General features: G+C 37.1%; 1 protein-coding gene and 3 non-coding genes across 5 annotated transcripts; 1 reads left to right on the forward strand and 3 right to left on the reverse strand.

Annotated features, from left to right (window-relative positions):
• Positions 1–188: 188 nt before the first annotated feature.
• On the forward strand, positions 189–9,409 carry LOC144645718 (uncharacterized). 2 transcript variants are annotated; one of them, XM_078505268.1, is made up of 3 exons: positions 189–263; positions 8,037–8,193; positions 9,094–9,409. In XM_078505268.1, exons 2-3 carry the CDS (start codon positions 8,038–8,040, stop codon positions 9,259–9,261), a joined length of 324 nt encoding a protein of 107 aa, XP_078361394.1. In that variant the 5' UTR covers positions 189–263; position 8,037; the 3' UTR covers positions 9,262–9,409. The 2 variants fall into 2 exon arrangements, with proteins under 2 accessions (XP_078361394.1, XP_078361393.1); XM_078505267.1 differs by lacking the exon at positions 189–263 and adding an exon at positions 7,405–7,434.
• Positions 9,410–10,059: 650 nt separating this feature from the next.
• Positions 10,060–10,123, reverse strand: Trnaf-gaa (transfer RNA phenylalanine (anticodon GAA)). The gene has a single exon. It is a non-coding gene; the product is annotated as a tRNA-Phe (tRNA).
• A 5,257-nt stretch (positions 10,124–15,380) lies between these two features.
• Positions 15,381–15,449, reverse strand: Trnaf-gaa (transfer RNA phenylalanine (anticodon GAA)). Its single transcript has one exon. It is a non-coding gene; the product is annotated as a tRNA-Phe (tRNA).
• A 1,524-nt stretch (positions 15,450–16,973) lies between these two features.
• Positions 16,974–17,047, reverse strand: Trnaf-gaa (transfer RNA phenylalanine (anticodon GAA)). The gene has a single exon. It is a non-coding gene; the product is annotated as a tRNA-Phe (tRNA).
• Positions 17,048–21,794: the final 4,747 nt, after the last annotated feature.

Below are 21,794 nucleotides of genomic sequence, written 5' to 3' on the forward strand. Positions count from 1 at the left end.
ATTTTTTTTTGGCGAGAACGTCTGGAACAGTGATTATTTAAAAGGAAAATGGATCATTTTAAAGATCATAGATATAAACATAGATTTTTCCAGAGCCCATCAAAACCGCAACGGCCGAAAGCACACCTAGGAAAAACATTACAAGTTAACTCAGTTATCGCAGTGGCCACGTGACCGATTTGGTTGAAGTGGCGAAGCATGCGCCATTTTTGAAGACAGTAAAATTGTATCAAAGGGGAGTGACTGCGTAGGCGGACCAGCACGTAAGTTTTTACCTATTTTGTAGCCCTTTCGCGCTTTTCAAGTTACATATCTAGTTAAGATATTTTCAAGAGATGACTTAAAGTTTTCACATACAAAAAATAAACATTATGCATTAAACTTTGTCTAAGATTCTCAAACAGACAACTCAACTCGTTATGTAGTTTAAAAGCACGATAATTGTAGTTATCAAGCCATCTTTTACTGACACAAGCGCGTGGCGTAAAAATGAATTCCTTGAAGGGAAATATTTGTTGTTTATCAACAAGAACGATGATGGACAAGAAAATTGATAATTAGTAAATAATCTAAATAACATCGGTTTGAAATCGAAAATTTTATATTTTCAAGCTCTGGCTGAATATTGTAGACGTTCTTCAGTTTACTTAAAGTTGATGACTTCACACAAACTTCAGTAAAACTGATTAAATCTTTCATTTGTTCTTGCGGTATTCACGACATGATATATCTCGCCGCGTAATTTGAATTTTGATGACATCATGTTACAAAGAATGCAACAACATTTCGGTAAACAAGCTCGGCGAAAAATGTCTTCCCAGTAGAAAAGTCAATAAGACTCATGGAGGAAACATTTTGTGGTATTTGCTGGAATTATGTAGAGATTTTTACAGTATTATTGTAAGCTGAAGGGAAATATGACAAAGAAAAATTAGAAATTAGAGGAGACACTATCAACGTTTAATTATAGTTTATTACCGTTAAAGTTTATTACATCTAAAAATTGAAACGCTCAACGGACAGCTATCGAAAATTTAATAGAGGTAAAAGGTTTCAGTATTTTTCACCTTATTTTATTAAGGTTTTGTCTAAATTTTTCTAGAATTTGTGTATGAAAAGATTAAGGTAATGATGTCGGAGCGTGCAGTGACAGCCCGTGCCATAAAAGAACGCCCTTTGTGACCAAAACTTCAAAATATATGATCACCAAAATACTAATGCAGATAAGAAAATGTTCTTATAAATATTTCGTTATGGTGAATTTTATAATTCTCTGTTCCTTAAAAAAATTCTAAAGCAACTTTAACTTTCAAATTAAAGTCTTTTAATTTTGAGTGTAGCATTCGCAATAAGAGTCAAAACTTGAGAAGCATTTATTTGTACCGTAATTTCTAATTTTATTCAAATGTACTGCTTAATTTTGAATTGTAATCATTGTGATAGTAAAACGTTTTGAAACATTTATCACGTACAAAAGACCAAAACTGTCAGTAAAAATTACTCTTACTTTGAATTTAAATGTTAAAAGGCAGGAAAAGCGATAAAGTATTTGGCATTTGGCATGCATTAGTGTTGTGTCAAACGATTAAGCAATTCCAACAACAATAAAACACTTCCAAAATAATTAAAAAAATAAAATTGATTGAAATAGAACTGTTACTGAACATCTTGTAAACTAGGGACCTTACAAGATTCTACCAAGGAATAATCGCAAACTGTTTAAAGGAGCTTCTGAACGTCAAGGGAATTTTACGGATTTTTGGTTTAAAAAATTCTGAAACTTTTGATAGGTAACTTAACCAATGAAAAATATTGTCTTTGAGCATCTTAAGAAAGATATAACCTTATTCAAGTTTGCAGAGAGAAATTAAACCACGGCTATAAATATCGTTTTTTTAAGACGAGCGGAAACAACTTGAAAAGTTTAGCCTCAATTTTTCAATTTGCAATCCATTTCCATCCTAGCCATCTGTTGCCAAAGACGCTTGTTAACAGTTTTAGTGCTATAATATATCAATTGTTAATAAAAATGGACCATTATTGTTAGGTTTTCTACGACACAAATATATATTTTCGCTGTTCAAAGATTAAAATCACATGACAAAGCCCTTTAAAATAAAAATCGTCTTTTACATTTTGTCGTTGATCTGGGAGTTTTGTCTCTAACATGAGAGAAACTATACTTGTGGTAAAGACAGACTTAGACAAATTATTTCCCCATTTCCTCACAACACCTGCCCAAATTGAGACTGTTTAAATGTGTTTTGACTCCAATTTTCTTTTAACGAGCAATTAGACTCATATCCATTAAGTTTTGTCTTGAGGCTTGATATCGGCCATATCAGTCGCGCGTGGGTCGCTAAGGGCCCTACAAGATTAAAATTTTTAATCAAAAGTCCCTTTGAATTCGTATTTTATTGTATATCGTTCAATCACGATTCAAAGGGTATCACACGTATGTTTGGTAGCGTAATCAGTAAAAGTGATGTTACAAAGACGAATTTAACCAGCAAGTTTCAATCCAGTTTCACAAGACCATGACTTTAAGGGGAACGGATCAGCCAAAGGGCGCTCCCGCTTAGGCAAGGATTTGTAACTAACACAGTTAATCTGGATTTCAGCAAAAAAAGTGGGGTTGAACTAGTCTTACCCAAATTTGCGAGCTGTTGTTACCACGACCCACACTTTTACTTCCCGACACGCGGTGTTAGTCATAAAACGAGGTCGAGGTGAAATTCCTAAAGACATCTGGAGGAAACAGGCCTCTGAACAGATCAGAATGATCGTTGGGTACTCTGAACTTTTAACGCAACATTGTTGTGGGAATGGCCGGGTATGTTTATACACAAGACGATTTTTAACGCAACGTTACAACAATGCTCCAAGAGAATGAAGGCAGTTTAAAAACCTGCGACATGTTGCCGCAAAAAATCGCGCCGTGTAACATCACTTAAATAAAATTTAGCAATTGTGAGCGGTAAATTTGATTACAAAACTCTTTAACTTTATGCTACCTCATTCTTACGTTTCTGGATGAAATAAGGCATACTAGGCCGGAGGAAGATGTTTTTGTACAGTAATTAAAGTGAAACGTAATATAAAAACAAAAAGCAGGCCGGATAGATCTCGAAGTGGCTTTTCCAAACGAAATATTTTAAAAAAACAAATATAAGTCGTATATTTTTTTAAAATTTAATTAAATTTTGGTAAAGAAAAATCAAACTGACACAAAGATGGCTTTTAACTAAGTGCTAAATCTACAAGAAATGCTACAATTTTTAAGGAAGATGCTCGGCTTTATCCGACCCTGTTTTCTTTGGGAATTTGATTCTTTGTTTTATGGTTTTAGCTTTTATTTCTTGTTTTTAATCAGCCATTTCTTTGAAGTGTACGTATTATTGAATTCAAAAACAACATCAGTCTAAAATAATGGGGAAAAAATTAAGGCAAAATATTGCTAATGTGTTTTTAAAAACCGATACGCCAAGAAATTGCATCTTTCGAAAAAGAAGACACTCTGGATCATAGACACTGAGCCTTTCTCTGTTTCCCTGCTGCTTGGAATTTGAGGTCTACTTAGTTCGCAAAGTATTTTTAATATCAATATTTTCCCTTACATTTTGGTTTTGATACCGGATTTAAAAGCAATAGAACGAAGCTGATACCACCCTTAATTGTACTCCACTTACTTCATTATACTTGTCAAACAGGACAACTTATGAGCGGAAGAGAAATTAAAAATAACGAGCAAGAACTTAACATATCTTGAAAACTACTTACATAACCTTTTAATCCATTTCTGACATCTCTCATCTCAAGTTCAGTACACCTGCTCGGGGTAAAAAATTTTCTTAATTACTCGTGCTTGCATGCCCTAATTCAGGAAGAAACCTCGTGAAATAGTAAATGGCTGAACATATATAGAAGCATTACTTTGACCCCTTAAGGTGACTTGGTCCTCATGACTCAAATTCAGACTGCTTCAGTGTAAAAATTCGTATAGACTGTTGGATGAAGACGCATTTTCGTGTTTGCCAAATTGTATGTCGAGAAAACTATATCTTCTGTTTAGCTGTTAAGAGTAGGATATTGTATCGTAAGAAGGATTAAAGTACAACTTGAAATACATGGTCACTAATTTGGTACCATCGTCTCTTTAGTTTTTCTATATTGTTCGTTTCAATGTCAGGTTTTCAACGTAAATATTTCACTCCAGTCTTAAATATTTGTCAGCACGCGCCAGGTAAAAGACCCTTTGACTTGAACAAGATTAATTTTCACGAGGTAAGGCAAAAAGAAAACATTCTTCTCCATAATCATGTAGCTTGTCTTGTTCCAAGTTTTCCCTAGTTTCTTACGATTGCTTTTTCCCGGGAAGTTTATTCTCCTGATGTTGACATATTGAGGTTAAGGCACTATTCAGTGAGGGGAGATTGACCGTTTATAATCATGAAAAAAATGTATTTTTGTTATATTAATTCTACCACTCTTTAAAGGATTTTTTCTCGGCAATCATATATGAGGTCGTGTGTGTGAAACAAGAGAAAAATCATTTAAATAAAGAAAAAACTTTCGAAGGCATGATTTGTTTGATAGGTTGGCATCGCCTTTTTCTTTAGTTTTTAAAACCGTATCTGAAAGATGTTAAAATGGCGTCAGTTTTTAACGGCGTCGCGACCCTTATCAGAGTTTTAATCGCCGACTTTTGAAACATTCGCGGTTAGGTATAGATGGATACACTGTAGGTAGGTTTTAGTAGTCTTTTTTTCTTAATACTTCTAGTAGTTGAGCCGACTGTTGAGGTAAGGCAAGGATTTAACCTTTGGAGTTACAAACAAAGTTTTAGTATTTTTTAGTTAAAAGGAACGATTTCTTGTTTTCTTTTATCGTGAAATAATGTAACGACATTAACGAAAGTGTTTTAGTGATTTATAGTTAAACAAAGGTTTTTATTCAGTTTGGGGTTAGGCAACGATTTCGATTTGACACTTGGGGCCTTAGCGACGCTTCTCAAAATTTATATTGAGCAATGTCTTTGATTTGAGGCATTTTGCAATGATTTAGCACTTGGGGTGTAAGCTAAGTTTCAGTAATTCATAGTTACACAAAGGTTTTGTTTTTAGGCCTTGGCGACGATTTACAGCAACGTCTTAGAAATTTGTTTTCAGGGAAATGTTTGGTTTTTAGGGTTCTTTAGTGATCTAGCATTTGGGCCTTAAAAACACATCAAAATTTATAGACAGTATAAAAAAAATGATGCTGGCGTTGACGATAAATTCAACAACGGATCACCAGAGTTAAACGAATCTCTTAGTTAAATCACTGAGGTTTCAGGGTAATTAAAGAAAAATCTAGTATACCCATTTTTATGCACGTTCATGTTTCAGCTGCATATCGGTTGCTGTAATCATTTAAAAATACTATAGATCATGATTAGATTTTGTGATTAAGGCTTCATTAAATCACGCTTTGCATAAGCACTCCCGATAAATGCGTCTTTGCCGAAACGTCTGACAAACTATCAAAACGAACAATAGTCAGTCAATATTTTAAACTCGAAATTAGACTTAAATTAGCCTGAAGGCAAAGTAAAGAATCTCGAAAAAGGCATCTTATAACTAAAACAAGTTTAGAAAAATTGTATATATTCTTTCTCTAATGTTAGTCATAAAACACAGATTTCAAGACCAAACCAGTCGGGAATTGAATTAATTAAAACATCTTACACGCTGAGCACGCGTTGCGTGCCTACGGAAAAGTGTTGATTACACCGAGTTATTCGTCGCCGTTGGTCGGAATCAGCAGCACGTTTAAAGAGCAGGTCGACTGTTCTCAGTCAGAACACAAAATCGCTGATAACAGCAACGAGCAAGTTTAATAAATATACCTTTGTCCTGCCAAAAAAAAGCCTCGCACTTTTAGACGATCGGAACGCAGTTTGTGAAAGTTGAGGGAGTTAGCCACACGAAAGTTTTCTTTAGCTCCAATTTAGTATTATCTGCGCGGGGTCAAACGATTTGAGAGTGCGTAAAAGCTTACCTTATGCCTGTCAAACTTAAACTTAAACTTAAACTGTCAAACTTAAACTTAAAAAAAAGAGAAAAACTAGTCGACTCTCTTGAAATTTGACCAGGTGCACATTCGATGACAGCACGTGCGCACGAGAGTCAATGAGCGAACGTGAAAGTTGGAGGCGAACAAGTGGGCGAGTTTGAATTCTTATCAACTCTAGTTCACGATCAATCTAGCTTTTAAACTAATAATTTTGAGGCAAAACTTTTATAACAGAGCTCCTGTCGAAATTGCTTTTTAAATTAGCACTGATCAACAGGGAAGAGATGTATAAGCGGTGAGTTCTGAATTCATAAGCAAAATATTCATTCCGTTATTTATCGTAATAGTTTGTTTCTTAATGGCTTATACTACTAGAAACGTAGTTAACAAGAAAACCGCTCCGAAGCTAAATCGTGTTTGTTAAAGTCAAAGTTTTTAAAGTAGATAACGATTCTATAACGCGAAGACTTAGTAATTAAGCTAGTAGTTCAATCGGTTTTATCCTAAAATCATTCTCAAAATGAGGAATGACAAAATAAAAAGATACTGCATCAAAGGGTGGTGAAATACGCGTCACTAGACCTTAAGTAGCTTTAAGTCGTTTCCCAAAATAATTGCCTTGTGTTACATCCGTCTTAAATCAAGCGCGGACGGTTAAAATTTTAAAACTTCCTTTAACAATTTCAAAGTCGCCTCCGGCCTAAATCGTGGTCGTTTATCAGTCGAAAGAAAACTTTGTAAAAGGAAACGCACGCTGGTTCCATCCGAAGGATGTAATAACAAAATGGTCTTTGGAGAGCCTCACTTCTCCAGGGATAAAATTTTCAGTTCTGTTGTTTGCTGGTGTGTGGGTCGTGAAACTGTGCTCCTTTAATGCTGCGCTGTGCTAATTAACGAAAGGGTGCTTTTTATTCAGTCTCCCTTACTAGCTGAAATCTTTATGCCTATGTTACTGACACTTTCTTATCGGTTAAGCTATCGTCAACGTTCAAATGTCCGAGATGTGGGTGTAAAAACAATTAAGGAATCAGCGAGTGAGATATAGAAGGTGTGAGTGTCGGGAAAAGGAACAGTACTTAATTGTATTCAAATTTTTAACGATCCCAATGTTAAAATGACTGACTGAAAGCATTATAAAGGATCCATTCCGACATTTAATCACTTAGTAGTTCAACGGAAAACAATTAAGGAATCAGTTAGTGCAGATATAGAAGGTGTGAGTGTCCGGGAAATCAAGGAAAACAGTTAACTTAATTGTATTTCAATTATTTTTTTAACGATCCCGATGTTAAAATGAAACTGACTGAAAGCATTATAAAGTGATCCTATTCCGACATTTAATCACTTAGTAGTTCAACGGAAACAAGAAGGTCCAAAAAGGTAACTGTGCTAGAGTATGTTTTCTAGTTAAGGCAATCATGTTGTTTTAAAACTCGTTTGTGTCGGCAATATTTCACCAAAAATATAACGGGTTTTCAATTTGGCATCATAAATTGCCCAATGCAATAGGATATATGGTAAAATTACTTCTAGGTAGAAAGGAAATCATAGTGGAAAATACTACTACGGCTGCAGTTATTGGTTTTTGAATTTTTTTAAAAAAAGGTTCGTGTCAGAAAAAAACCCCGGGAAAAAAAAATGCACCCCCTTCAAAAAATTATTTGGTTTTTTGGGGGATTAAAAAGGGGGTTTCCTTTTTTTTTTTTTTAAAAAAAAAAAATAAAAAAAAAAAAAAATAAGTGTTTTTTTGTATATATAAAAATAAAAATAAAAAAAAACAGCACAAAAAAAAATATATAAAAAAAAAAAAAAATATTTTTTTTTATATAAAATATTCAAATGTTTCATAGATAATGATGTAGAAAGATATCATAGCCTTTTATCTCACTTAATCCCTGGCCTGGTTGCATTATTTCTTTCATTTGTCCATCTCACCTTAGCCTTTAGAAATGCTTAAAGTTTGTTATTTTTTCCCGCACTAGAATGAATTTCAAAACAACTATCGTCATCGTTTTGGTCTCGGTCCTGACGACTGCAATCTGCTCAGACAGCGGAGGTTCTGACGAATATATGCCCTACAGACAACTTCTTCGTGAACTGCGCAAGAAAGGAACTGGCGTGCGCAGAAGGCTCGACCAGGTATATGACTAAAATACCATTATCTCTTCGAGAGAGATATGGAGGGTGGGGGTGCGTCACATGGTCTTGAGTAAGACTCTCTTCATCCAGAATACTATTAAAAATTAATAATAAATAAGTACTGGTGAATTGTAAGTAGCAACTAAGTTGGATGAAAATGCTTTCTTCTACTATTTGTCGAGGATTTCCGCCGAACATTACTCAAACTTCAATTCGATTCCGAAGATTAGCGGCACACCTGAAAGATGTTTTGATTGCTTCAGCCTGAAAAAAGGGTACCCGTTTAGAGCGGAGCCTCCGATACCGTGTAGTTCACTATAGGGAATAACCCCGGGAATTTAAGATCATTTAAAGCCGTCTGATTAGCCGCGTTGTCCTCGGTTCCAGAAATAATCCCTATCATTGGACTTTATAAACCTCTGAAACCTTTACTTACGAATACAGCTAATTGGAGAAAGGTTGAATTGTCGGAAAAAAGGACAAAAGTGCACGCGACAATACCGAATGGTAGTATGGGTAGACGTAGAGAGCTACTGCATGTGCTGAATACTAATAAGATGGCCATGGCGACATGACGAACTCGAATTTGCATGTTTTCTTTCTCTCTAGACATGTGGAAACAAAGTACTTTTAGCCCCCTAAATTTTAGAAGAACTTTTAAAACTCAAAGCTAAGACAAGCGACAGTAAAATTTAAACTATAGAAAAAAGGCCTCCTGAGAGGAAAAAACAAAATCTTCACGTGAAAAAATTCAAACTTGGACAACTCCTCCAGGCCAATATGCAAAATTAGAGTGAATACCCAGACCACCTTTCGGTCTTGTCGCGTGCACTTTTGCGCTTTTTCCGACAACCTTTCTCGAATTAGCTGTATATTAAATGTCGGTTTTTGTTTTGCTAGGCTGTAAGCGTGAAGTCCAAGAGAACTCTTGAGGACAACTGCGACGCGTTTTTGGCACCGTGTTCTCAGTATACCTGCTCGGCGTATACTTGCGAAGACGTTCAACTGGCATGTAATACGGCAACATCTCAATGTGAGCCTGGTGAAAGCTCCTCATACCGTCGATAGTTCTAACTGCAAAATACTATACGCTTTCTCCGGTTCATTGCATGTCTAGTGTATGGTTTGACGGCTACAACGTTTCAGTTGATCCGCGTCTCCTGTTAAATTTTATTGCTGTAGATGTAACATTTAAAATGAAATAAACAATGAACGGCAAAACGGTGTTGTGTCAAAATCCATTTCACTGTTGTCATGGTGATAGTGTTGTAAGCTACCTTAAGTTCAATGTCTATTGCCAGAGCTCTTACACTGATTCAATACCAAAGATTCGATCTAAAATTAAGTTCAACAAATGCCTGTTAATTTTTTCGAAAATAAAAAAGAGAGAGAAAACCCGGGGGGTACCCAAAAAAGTTTTGTACGGGGAGGCTCCGCCCCGAGCTCTTACCCCTTCCCCTTTTATATACCATTTTGCCAAAAATTATAACCCTTTCGTATACCTTTTAATGAAAAAAGGTACCTTTTTGATATACCTGAAAGTCATGGTATAGACTTAAAACATGACGTTTTCTTGTCATTTTCAAGTAGCGCTTAATAAATTGAAATAATACAGCCGTAAATTGCATCTGTTCGAAATATTTTAATTAAAAGCACTTTAAAAGAACCTAAATGACAGATTTCCATACCCTTTTTGTATACCTCAACTTGTGGAATCCCTACCCTTTTATATACCTGAAACCTGAAAAAAGGTACCCCTTTCGGGCGGAGCCTCCCCGTATAGGCCATTATAGGGAGTATCCCTCCCCCCCCCCCCCCCCAAGGAGAAAAAAGTGCCGAGACCTGGGATTATTGAGAACTCATGCGAGTTCTCCGGATTTGAACCAGGGACCTTCAGATCTTCAGTCTGACGCTCTCCCAACTGAGCTACTCGGAAGATAGTGAATTGCGGGTCCCAAGGGTTATAAGAAACACAAGGGCATGTTTTACAAACTTTCGACAATGGATCTTCAGTGCTGTTTCACACAAGAAATAAAATCTCAGTTCTTATGACTATCAAAATGCACTTAAAGTCCCAAGAACTTGGGCTTGTAGTGATGGGGTAAAAAGAAAGAAAGAAGGCGCTGGGTACCGTAAGCGGCGGCAAAAACTTATGGCAGAGCATTTTAATTCCAGTTGCAAAGCTACCAAAATGATTAACTTAACACTGACAATATAGAACAAGAGTAAAAGCTAAAAACCAAAAAAAATCTTACATCGAGCGAGCAAATTTGGGTTTACGATCATTCACGAATGATCATGTACCGCAGTGAAAAAGAAGAGTAACCAAAACATTGCCGAGACCCGGGATTATTCAGAACCCATGCGAGTTCTCCGGATTTGAACCAGGGACCTTCAGATCTTCAGTCTGACGCTCTCCCAACTGAGCTATCTCGGCAACCACAGCGTTGGCAATAAAAATAATAAATGAAAACATATTCAGTTTTAATTTCTATCACTTACAGGGAATTTTATATCGTTTCTTGGAGAAAAATTGTTCTACCTTGAAAACGGAATATTCGGAGTAACAATCTTTTTAACAAAAAAACGTGTAATGTATTTACTGCAAAAAGTTTGTTTGAAAACCAAAAAAATGTTGCCGAGACCCGGGATCATTCGGAACTTATGTGAGTTCTGCGGATTTGAACCAGGGACCTTAAGATCTTCAGTCTGACGCTCTCCCAACTGAGCTATCTCGGCAAGCAATGCGTTGTTATGGATAAAAAATTAAACCCTACAGTTGTCTTATTATTTTACCGTTCGAACCAATTAAGTATGTTCTAATAATTCTGTTTTTGACATCATCAACAACAACAAAAACAACAACAACTTTATAACCAAAACAATACTTACATATATGACTGGATTTATGAAAACCAAGTTAGTGAAATTTTCACCCTTGTAAGCGCAAATCGCCGTAAACGCGTTTTTTTCTCTCCAAAGTAGGCGATATAAAAACTAAAGTGAATGTCAGTCTTTTTTTCTCTCCTCCTCTCTCTTCTCTCCCTTTCAGCGCTGTAGTTCATTTTTTTTCCTTTCTCGGCATGTTTTTAGGCCATATCGCAGTGTTATGTACTTGGTCAAAAACACTCAGGTCACCGGCTTTTCGTTTACCACGTTTTCATAAATCCAGTTATATATACAATGCTTAGAAAAAGATAAATATATATAATTAAAACAGACTATTGGTAACAACACTCAGAAAAAACTAAAAAGCTTATCGAGCTAGACGAACGTTAAAGTCAAAGCTCGAAAACCTAGTAAACGACGTTCATTCAGCCTTTATCATTTCTTTCCAATTCACATTCAGGGGTTTGCAGTTTCACTTGTAAAATTTATTTTAGAAAGCATTCGCGATCGATAACTTAAAAACATAAGCAAATAAAAAACATTCAAACATTCAAAACTGAATACGTCAACGTTGCAGTTCATTACAGTCTGGGGGGAAGCTTCGTTTGGGTTGCTCTCCTTTCTACCCACCTATAACATCCAAAGCGTTTCCTTATTGTCAGGCCTAGTGTTACGAAGGAAGACAAAAAGGTTTAGGGCGTAAGGGAAAGTAGTTTACAATACAGCCGATATACCCTTTCCCCCAAGCTCTTAGGAGAACATGTACAATCGTTAAGAATTTGACTTGAATCAAATGGCTAGAATAAAACAAGAATTTATTATACATAATATTTTATAAAATTTTGTAATTGGGTATTAAAAAATGCCGAGACCCGGGATTTTTCAGAACCCATGTGAGTTCTCCGGATTTGAACCAGGGATAGGCATGAATATACTTCGATTCATCTACCTGTGAACGCACCGCTAAAAACATGTTTCAAATGACTCACGTCAGCGTTCAGGTGTCAAACTGAAGTAGCAGACCGAACGCGAACTTGCACTCAAAAACTCACCATACACTGAGTACGGGGAACACACTAGAAATGATTCAAGAGAACCTGTGATGCAATCGACACAGATCAGATCAGTTCGGAAGTCTATATCTAATCTTCCGCCACAAACCGGAATGTTGAACGGCGCGAAAGTTGCCGTTACGCGCACTCAAGTGACACCGAAACGCTGACGTTTGACATCATTGAAAACATGGGCGCGGCGTCACGGTAGATGCAATCGACAGTATTGTGATAGTAAATTTCAGGAAAAGTTGCTTCACATTATACCCAAAAGTTGCTCTAAAGTTGCTCAAATATCAAAAAGTTGCCACCAAAATTTAGGAAAGTTGCTTGCTCTCTAGAGTTATTTCCACTTTTCTAGTCTGAAATTTCATCTAAATTGCGATGCAATAGGTGACTCGCACTTCAGCAAATACCAAGATGGCCGGCGGTAGGCTCTATCTTGCAGCGAATAACCGCTGGATTTAAACGCCCGTTAGATAGATAGCCGCTGTCCAGATTTCGTGGGCGTAAAGCAAGTGTTATTTTATTTCCATTTTATTGTATATCCTTAGTTTTAATAAAATCAGTTTTGATAAAACCAGTTTTAACAAAATTCTTCGAAATAAAACGACTTTTTATGGTTTGGATCGGTTTTATATCAATTTGTTGCTCGAAAGTTGCCAGGGAAGGCAAAAGTTGCCCTAGGTTGCTGGTACTACAAAAAGTTGCTCAAAACGCTAAAAGATGCTCAAAAGTTGTCGAGCACAATATATTTATGCCTAACCAGGGACCTTCAGATCTTCTGTCTGACGCTCTCCCAACTGAGCTATCTCGGCAGACAGTAACAAAAACTCTTTTATTTTAGACAACAAGAAACATAAACCTAATAACAACGAGTGAGGGTAAAGAAATATCATTTCAACACATTTTAAACATTGCAATTGTTTAGAAAATATTTGTGTTTTTGAAAACGGAATATTTTAACAATTTAAACCATTGAAAAAACGAAATCAACTTTGTTAAACGATAGGAGCACTAAACAGTCTTCCGACTGCTAAACCTGTGACCCTCGGATTCTGGCTCGAATTCAGGGACTGCGAAATTAATGAATTGATTCGCAAGTTTCTTCCGAAATTGTTTCCTTGCAAAATCAAACAAAAAACAAATCAAACAAACATGCAAATTCCCCAAAGAAAAAAAAAAACACACGTTGCCGAGACCCGGGATTATTCAGAACTCATGCGAGTTCTCCGGATTTGAACCAGGGACCTTCAGATCTTCAGTCTGACGCTCTCCCAACTGAGCTATCTCGGCAGCTGGTAATAAAATGGAGCAGAACATAGTTATTCTCCGGCGGCTTAGCTCCTGAATTGTGCGATTTTTGATAGAAGCACCAAACTTTGCAGGATTACAAACATTCACATACTAATAAATTCTCGATATAGTGCCAACGCCAATTTCCTATTTTCAGCTAGTAAACAGAAATGAAATTTTCAGCCAAGAGGCCCCTCCCCACGAAGCCGACTTCTTCTTGTGCTTTTTTTACACTTTTTATTGTAGATTTTATTTCAAAAATACAGATATGAATGCTTTAAATTAGGCTCACAATTGTTATTTTTTAACCATATTTTCAATACCAATAATTTACTAGAAAGTTATTGCATGGAAAAAGATTTTTCGTTCCCCGCCCTCTTCTCCCTCGCGTCTTTCGTTTTGCGCTAGCGTCCAGGTCTCTCGCGATTCATCCTCCGATCCCAACGTTCGCCGTTCGCAAACAGAAGAAAAATAGGAAAATATAGAGGGCTGTGAACAGTCTAAATAGCAGCATTTCATTCTAAATTTTGAACGTGCGACTTGGTATCACTACCTGGCATAATAGTATTTCTCTATAAACCAGGACAAACAAATATTTCACGAAATTTCATTGATTTTATTAAATTACGGTTTCCATGGAAACCGGTGTTTTTCGGCCTTGGCACTATATCTGAAAAAACTTCTGTTGGTAACCACTTTCATTGTGCCAAGTTTCATGCTTGTATCAAAAAGTGCACAATTCAACTAAAATTTCGAGCTAAGCCGCCGGACAATGTAACCATAGACAAGGACCTTCAGTGTTTTCTCTAAAAAACATAAGGACGAGGCCCCATGTGTTGAAAAAAGAAAAGGCACCCCGAGTGGCTGACTAAGCCGAAACATCGCATGAGTCACAATTCCCACCCTCTAGAGGACTCCCCCTTCGCCAACAGAAAGAAAAAAAGAAAGGAGTAATCCTCAATATAAACAAAATAAGTTTAAGTTTTTAATAATAAAAAAACAGGTAAATATAAATCACAATATATATTTACGTTAAATACAAAAGAGCCAACCAAAACGTTGTGCCGAGACCCGGGATTATTCAGAACTCCTGTGAGTTCTCCGGATTTGAACCAGGGACGTTCAGATCTTCAGTCTGACGCTCTCCCAACTGAGCTATCTCGGCAGCTGGTAGTAAAGAGTCATAAATTAAGACGAAACAAGTTCACCCTGGCAGGTATCAAATCCCGCGTTGGATGTTTTTTAAAGTAACTGTTACTCAGCATCGCACTTTTCTAGCGTTAACAATGGTGAAAACTTTCGTTACGATTTTCTTTTTAATCAGGTGCGCCTTCCGTGGCGAACCTAAACGAATTTCAACAACAAATACCGTATTAATTCGAATAAACGCCGCGGCGTTTATAAAATTTTTCGTGTTTCGAGTGCGGCGTTTATTCGAGGGTGGCGTTTATACGAAGGCGGCGTTTATTAACAAGCGCGAGTGGAATAATTGTTTTATTCAAAACACCCAAAAATTGCAATATTTGAGCTCCTCAGCTGTTCTCGCTGACGTGCACACCAACCATATTTGTGGTCCATGGTATATGAGCTCATATACCATGGCCTGTAAACCAATCAATTTTAATAAAACGTAATAATGGGCAAGTAGTCTACCATTAAACTAAATCAAACATCAGTTGGATGCATTACAGACCATCCAGCTTTTATTACCCGGCCATAACTATTAAGCATGCTTGGAGATAAAGAGGGGAAGGGAAACTTTCTGTCCCCTCTTCCCTTTAGCCTTATGCACCCTTAAATAGAAGTAATTCATTATTAGTTACATATAGGTGCCTGGTCTGAACGGAGGACGATAAAAATGTGCACATTTTTAAAAATATTTTTATATGCATAATTTTATTGAAAATAATAAAAGAAAGGTTGCCGAGACCCGGGATTATTCAGAACTCATGTTAGTTCTCCGGATTTGAACCAGGGACCTTCAGATCTTCAGTCTGACGCTCTCCCAACTGAGCTATCTCGGCAAGTGTTGATTTATTAGGAATATAATTAAACGCTACACTTGTTTTATATCCCATTTTCACACCAACTAAATATTTTCTTTTAGACATGAAGCTCTACTCACATAACTGGAGGTTACCAACCTCTCGCTTACGATAGTTCTAGTAAACGACGTTCATGCAGCCTATATCATTTCTCTCCGATTTAGATAAAGAGGTTTGCAGTTCTTTTGTTAAATTTGTTTTAGAAAGAATTCACTTTCGAAAAAATATCACTTACAAAATTTTAAAATATAAAAACATTAGGAAACACATTTTGTTGTTAAAAGTCTGGGGGACTCTTGCTCCCCAGGAATCGTTCGAAGAAAAAGGTGGGAAAATAAGTTAGTGACATTTCGCCCAGACAGAAGAAGAAAAAGGAGATGAGCGACAACCATGTGACTAGAAACAAACGAGAATCACCATTATTCATCATTATTACGGTGGAAGGAAACTTGCCGAGACCCGGGACAGAATTCACGCGAGTTCTCCGGTGAACCAGGGACCCAGATCCAGTCTGACGTTCTCCTAACTGAGCATCCGGCACCGCGAAGAGCCTAAAGGTACGGGGAGGCCCGCCCCGAGCCTTGCCGCTTACCCTTTTATATACCATTTTTTCAGAAAAATGTACCCCTTTCAAATACTTATTAATGAAAAAAGGTACCCCTTTCATATACCTGAAAGTCATGGTATAGACTTAAAACATGACGTTTTCTTGTCATTTTCAAGTAGCGCTTAATAAATTGAAATAATACAGCCATAAATTGCATATGTTCGAAATATTTTAATTGAAGGCCCTTTCAAAAACCTAAATGACAGATTTCTATACCCTTTCGTATACCTAAACTTGTGAAATCCCTACCCTTTTGTATACCTGAAGCCTAAAAAAGGTACCCCTTTCAGGCGGAACCTCCCCGTATAGGCCATTATAGGGAGTACCCCCCCCCCCCCCCCCCCCGGGCTCATTCTTGTCTTTTTATGAATTTTATGTAGCGTAAATACTGATAATTTGCAAAGCAATATCCCCTGACTAGTTATATCTATATTCTTGTAATCTGAAAGCTTGGTAATATAATAACAATATAAGCAGAACTAAGATGCATATGTTGGCTAGTCTTGTGTGAGTTGGCTAGATCAGGGTGAGAGCTTAAGTTGCAGCAGATCTTGGAGAGGCGCCCAGACGGCCTAAATATACCCTCCCTCCCCAAGTTTTGTAGCAAAATATAAGACCCAAACAGACAAAGGGCCGAAAGTGTTTCACTCCTCCTTCATTCAAGGCCCACCTTCACTCCGATCTCTCTCTAATAAAAATCCCATCTTTACTTACTCTTTACTTACACCTCTGCGTGATTCGCAACTGAAAAAAAAAAACTCACATCAGAAACTTATCTTTCAATAAAAATCAATGGGAGTGAATGGAAACCAAATATACATATTTTTAGATAGAGCATTTAATTTTGAAAAAAAAAAAAACATTGCCGAGACCCGGGATTGTTCGAACTCATGCGAGTTATCCGGATTTGAACCAGGGACCTTCAGATCTTCAGTCTGACGCTCTCCCAACTGAGCTATCACGGCAGCTGATAGGTAATGTTTTCATGCAACCTAAAAAGGGTTCTAACGTAGCCAAATCACTCAGTATCGTGTTTTCTCCCCCTGCCTGCCGCCGCCGCGCTGTTTTATTCTTTTCCGCCCCCCTTTTAAACATTATAAACTCTCAGTTTTGTGTTGTTGTTTGGGAAAGTGCATGAATGTCATTCCTGAAGCCGCAGATAATTACCATTCTGGTTCAAGTTGAGGCAGTTGTTACAGGCATTCAGGGTTATTGGTACCTTCTAGTCCGGGTGTACATATGACATGTATGATGCGTGTGTAACTGTTCACGTTTAGAACATGAACAGCACCAAGTTCGTCATCTATTCGTCAATGAATACAAAATGCAGTATTTCTTGAGGTTGATTTTGTTACATTCATCGAGTGCTTGTAATGTCTCCGATTCAATAGGAGCCTTCTTCCTCTTTCATTTAAGAGGACAAGTAGACATTTATTTTAATCTATGAACGAGCTCAAATTTTAATTTCAGTTCTAAGCAGCTAAGCTCTTAATGCTGAAAGAGTATATACCCAAGTTAGGTACGTAATCAAGAAGTGCCAGTTCTTATGTGGCAGTTTTGTGTGAGAAAGAAACATTTGAAACGTAATTCGTTTGCAATGTAATAAGTTGCAGTAAAATCGCCGCGCCTAAATACATTACAGCGCAATGACAGATCGTATAATTTAAGTGGATTAAACAACTGCTATTCCCAAATCGTGGTCAACATTTAATCTTTTCTAAGTAATGCGAGTATTGCATTCAGAAATGTGTTTTTTTTTTTTTTAAATTATTTCGAGAATGAGACTCTAAGAAACTTAATTCAGTTTTATACGAGACACTGCCAGACGTTTAGGCCAACAGCCAGTTGAGCACATACATAATGTCTTTTATGTATCTTTTAGACCTTTATTAGTTTTTCTTGGAAAATACATCAAAGCACACTCAGTTAGAACCTGATGGCTGTCGACAGAAGCTAAATGAAATCGTCAAGTGTCCTCAGTAAATGTATTTTGAGTCAACTTGGCCTAAATGTCTTTGTAAGCAAATAAAGCTGCCTTCTGTATAAGTTGAAATTCAAGAGCTGCTTTCCGCCAATCAATGAAGTGAAGAGCTTCAGCTTAGAAACAAAAACAAAAAATTGACCGTAATCTTTAGATTAATTGTATTAATTTGAGATGGCTTTTATGCTCTTAAATGATACAACAATAGACGAAAAGAAAGCTTGTATAATGAGAAAATCGCTTTATCACACCTTTTGTTTTGTGACACAAAATGAAAAATTTACTGCACGTTTTTTAATAATTTGCGTTGCACTAATTGCCTTATTCTATACTAAAAATAAAACCACGAAAGCCGACCGAATCTATGACAGCAAATAGCTTTTATCCCATCAAAACGTAACCCTTTAGAGAGGTGTTCGCTAATCGCAGTTTGCTTAGATTAATTAACCCTATTTAGTAATAGACTCCACGTGTCCATAAAAGCTTAAGATTGTCTTCAGGAAATGGCAAAATTCCCAAATGGTATTTACATATGACTTAGCCTAACTACCTTTTGTCGCTGGAGGTAATTTCGGTGGATTTGAGTTTGATCGTGAAATTTCCTCCAAGAAACGACACACTGCTGTAAATCAAACTCGTTTCTTCCTTAGCTCTTTTCACGCGTTCAGAAAATCGCAGAGTACTAAGAGAATTTTCTCGTGAAATCCTATTTGGCGGTAAGCCACTTGCGTTGCTTCCTAAGTAAACACTTTCTTTTCAAGATTGAGCAAGGGATAAAAGATACATTAGTCGTTTTGTGGTGGGGGCGAAGGCGTAAATGTGTTTGCTGAAATGGGACATGCTCTTCCGGACAGTTAATTTATGGAAATTTTACTACGGAGGTAAAACGAATTAAGCCAGAGAGAAAAAATTCTCGTGTTTCGCTGTGCCATGTAGCACTCCTTATTCAATACTACAGCATTAAATACGTTCAACCTTTATCAGCTCGTGAAATAAGCGGCTTATGGACTGACTTATGAAGATGACGCCTTGAAAATAATGTCTTGCTTGCTTAACTGTCATGGTCAGAAAAAATCAAAGAAATTTTGGCCACAGCCAAAAACTCATACTTGTCAGTTTGAGGGCCTAGTATGTAACGAAAGATATAAGTTAGTTTCGAATTTCATTACGGAGAAAACCACGAATAACGGTAATCGTACCGGAGCTCAAATTTCACTTCTCGACAATCCGAAATTTCACGCTTTTCAGCTTCTTACTACCCAGACGTTTCAACCGCTGTAAACCTTTCCTTACCTTAGTTGCATAGATTGACTCTCCTGAAAATATATTTTTATCTCTATTATTTCTGAGCCAGCTGAGCCTCGATAAGTGACACATTTTTCTCAAGAAAATATCCAAATTCAGTGGGAAAAAGCTGACCGGTATGCCAAATCTCTATATTTTAGGCGAGAGTAGTCGTTGAATTTAGGTTATGTTTAGGACAGTAGCAGTAAAAGGTCGAGGTGAATCCGCGGAAAAGAACAATGAAAACGTGACAACGCAAAGATATTTATTTTTTTGGCAAAGACAAACGGTAATGAAATCGTTGAGACTAGAAAAATAGTATTATCCTAAAGATTGCCTACAAAGAAAAAACCAAAAATACGCACTGAACTCTCCCGATTTCGTCACGCACGAGCGATGGAGGAAATTTTTCTACAAGTATTAAATAAAAATCTTTTCTAACTTGCCCACCAACTCACTAAAAGAACAGCTTCAATGCAAATATCGCAAGAAATTTTAAGAATACATCAATTGGACCCGACCGGCGGCGGGGAATAAAAAAGGACGTGAGTCACCGCCTACCATATACTCTTGGAATAATTGACCTATCTGTATAAAGCACCGTAAAAAAAAAAATGGTTGGCCACTGACGCCAAGGCAAAAAAGCACACAACAGCGAAGTCCAACTACTTCCGCAAAAAAAAGAAGAGAGGAAGATAAGTAGCGCGGATTTAAATTTTCGCACAGCGGCACCAATACAACACATTTACTTCCTACATCCCCAATAACATAACCTTAGCAGCAGCGAGTCAGCAAAAAAAATATGTCGCCTACCTGCAGCCGGTGAGATCATTGTCAGTCGCCAGGCCAGTCACTTCTGTCTCAACCATAGTATCCGAAAGAACGTTACACACATAAAATGAACATACCAAGAATGAAAAAAAAGAAAGTTCGGCCCCCAAGAAAAGCACAAGATCGACAGTAAAGGCGCGCCCCTGCACTCTAGGCATAAGAACGGACAAAACGGCCTAAAAAATCGTGTGCACATGTATATAGAAAGAACGAAGAACGTAAGGAAACTCAAGTCCTATTCGCGGACGGGTTTTCATTTCCCGGTTGGGCGGGTTCGTTAAGGGGGGGGGAGGTGGGGGGGGTGTAATAGAGCTCAATTGACCCACACTATTCCCTACGGAGAAAGAAGTAGGGTGGAAAATCAGAAGGAAGAAAAACCCTGCCATCTGGCCACACTAAAAATAGCCAACGAAAAAGTGAACAAGACATTTTTGCCTAGAAAAATTTTCCACTCAGCCATTAAAGGAAATCTATAAGCTTATACTACCGTAATGTGAGATACGTTACAAATGATCTTGTCGGCCATGTGCACATTTAGCACATCTCTGCTTCTAATGGCTTTTTTATCACCACGGTGAGTGGGATATTAGAAAGGCCCGTGGTTTTGAATATTTCCTATGAAAAACTAGAATGGCGATGCTTGGGACTTATATAATTTCGCCTTTCTTTGATGAAGACAATCCAAATACACCTGCTCTTGCAAAAACTAGTTCGTGCTCTAACAGAAATGCCACGAAATTAAATGGCATAAGATCATTGCAGTCTCCAAGACGAACGAGCTCGGTTATCCCCCTCGATTGCCGCAACTTCCTCTATACTTTGAAGTGTGAAACAAAAAGCGCATCCCTCCATTTGTTTTGTAAGTTGATAATGCTCGCGAGAACAACAAGAAGTTGAAGAAAGTGGTGGCGGGTGTTTGTAAAGACTTATTTGTGTTCCATTTTTTTTTTACTTACGTTTATAGAAAATAATTTGAAAAAGCGGGTTTTGTATTGAAAAGCGAGTAAAATAATGAAGAAGAGTAGAGTAAGGAAGGCGAAAAAAGAAATCAAAAAATACGTCGGTCTACAGTGAATGAGAATATTGAAAGGAGTTGAAGAAATTTAGTATTTATTGCCCGTCAAATATGTATTAAGTATAACGAACAAAAAAGCGATCAGGAGGGAAAGAAAAAATAATAAGACATCAAAAAGGAGAAAAAAAAAAAGAAAAGTAGATAGGTGGAAATAAGATTAGTGGAAGTAGAAGTTTGATGTGTGATTTGAAGAAGTAAAATGAGAGAGGAAAGAGGGAGAAAGGTTATAGGAAGAGAAAAAAAAAAAAAGAAAGAGTAGGAGGGGAAGTAAAAGAAGTTGTATAGTTTAAATGATAAGAAGGTGTGGATAAGAAAGAGAAGTGGTAAGGGGTGAGAAAAGAGAAGAAAGAAAGAAAAAAAGAATTGGAGTGGGAGATGAGAAAAGTTAGTAGGAGTAGAGAGATGTAAAGAAACGGGATATAGAAAGAGGAATTAGATAGAATAAGGTGGAAGAGGGAAGGGAGTAAAGAGGAGGGAGTGGATATGAATGGGGAAATTTTTTTGACATGAACTTAAGCCATTTTGAGACCATTAATAAATT

This window comes from Oculina patagonica, chromosome 3 (assembly GCF_052425735.1).
Source record: "Oculina patagonica isolate OP01 chromosome 3, crgOcupat, whole genome shotgun sequence".
In the NCBI taxonomy this organism is placed as follows: Eukaryota; Metazoa; Cnidaria; class Anthozoa; order Scleractinia; family Oculinidae; genus Oculina; species Oculina patagonica.

Coding starts and splice junctions, on each gene's coding strand:
- LOC144645718 (XM_078505268.1), top strand. CDS start 8,038: ATGAATTTCAAAACAACTATCGTCATCGTTTTGGTCTCGGTCCTGACG. Junction 8,194..9,093: donor TGCGCAGAAGGCTCGACCAG/GTATATGACTAA, acceptor TTGTTTTGCTAG/GCTGTAAGCGTGAAGTCCAA.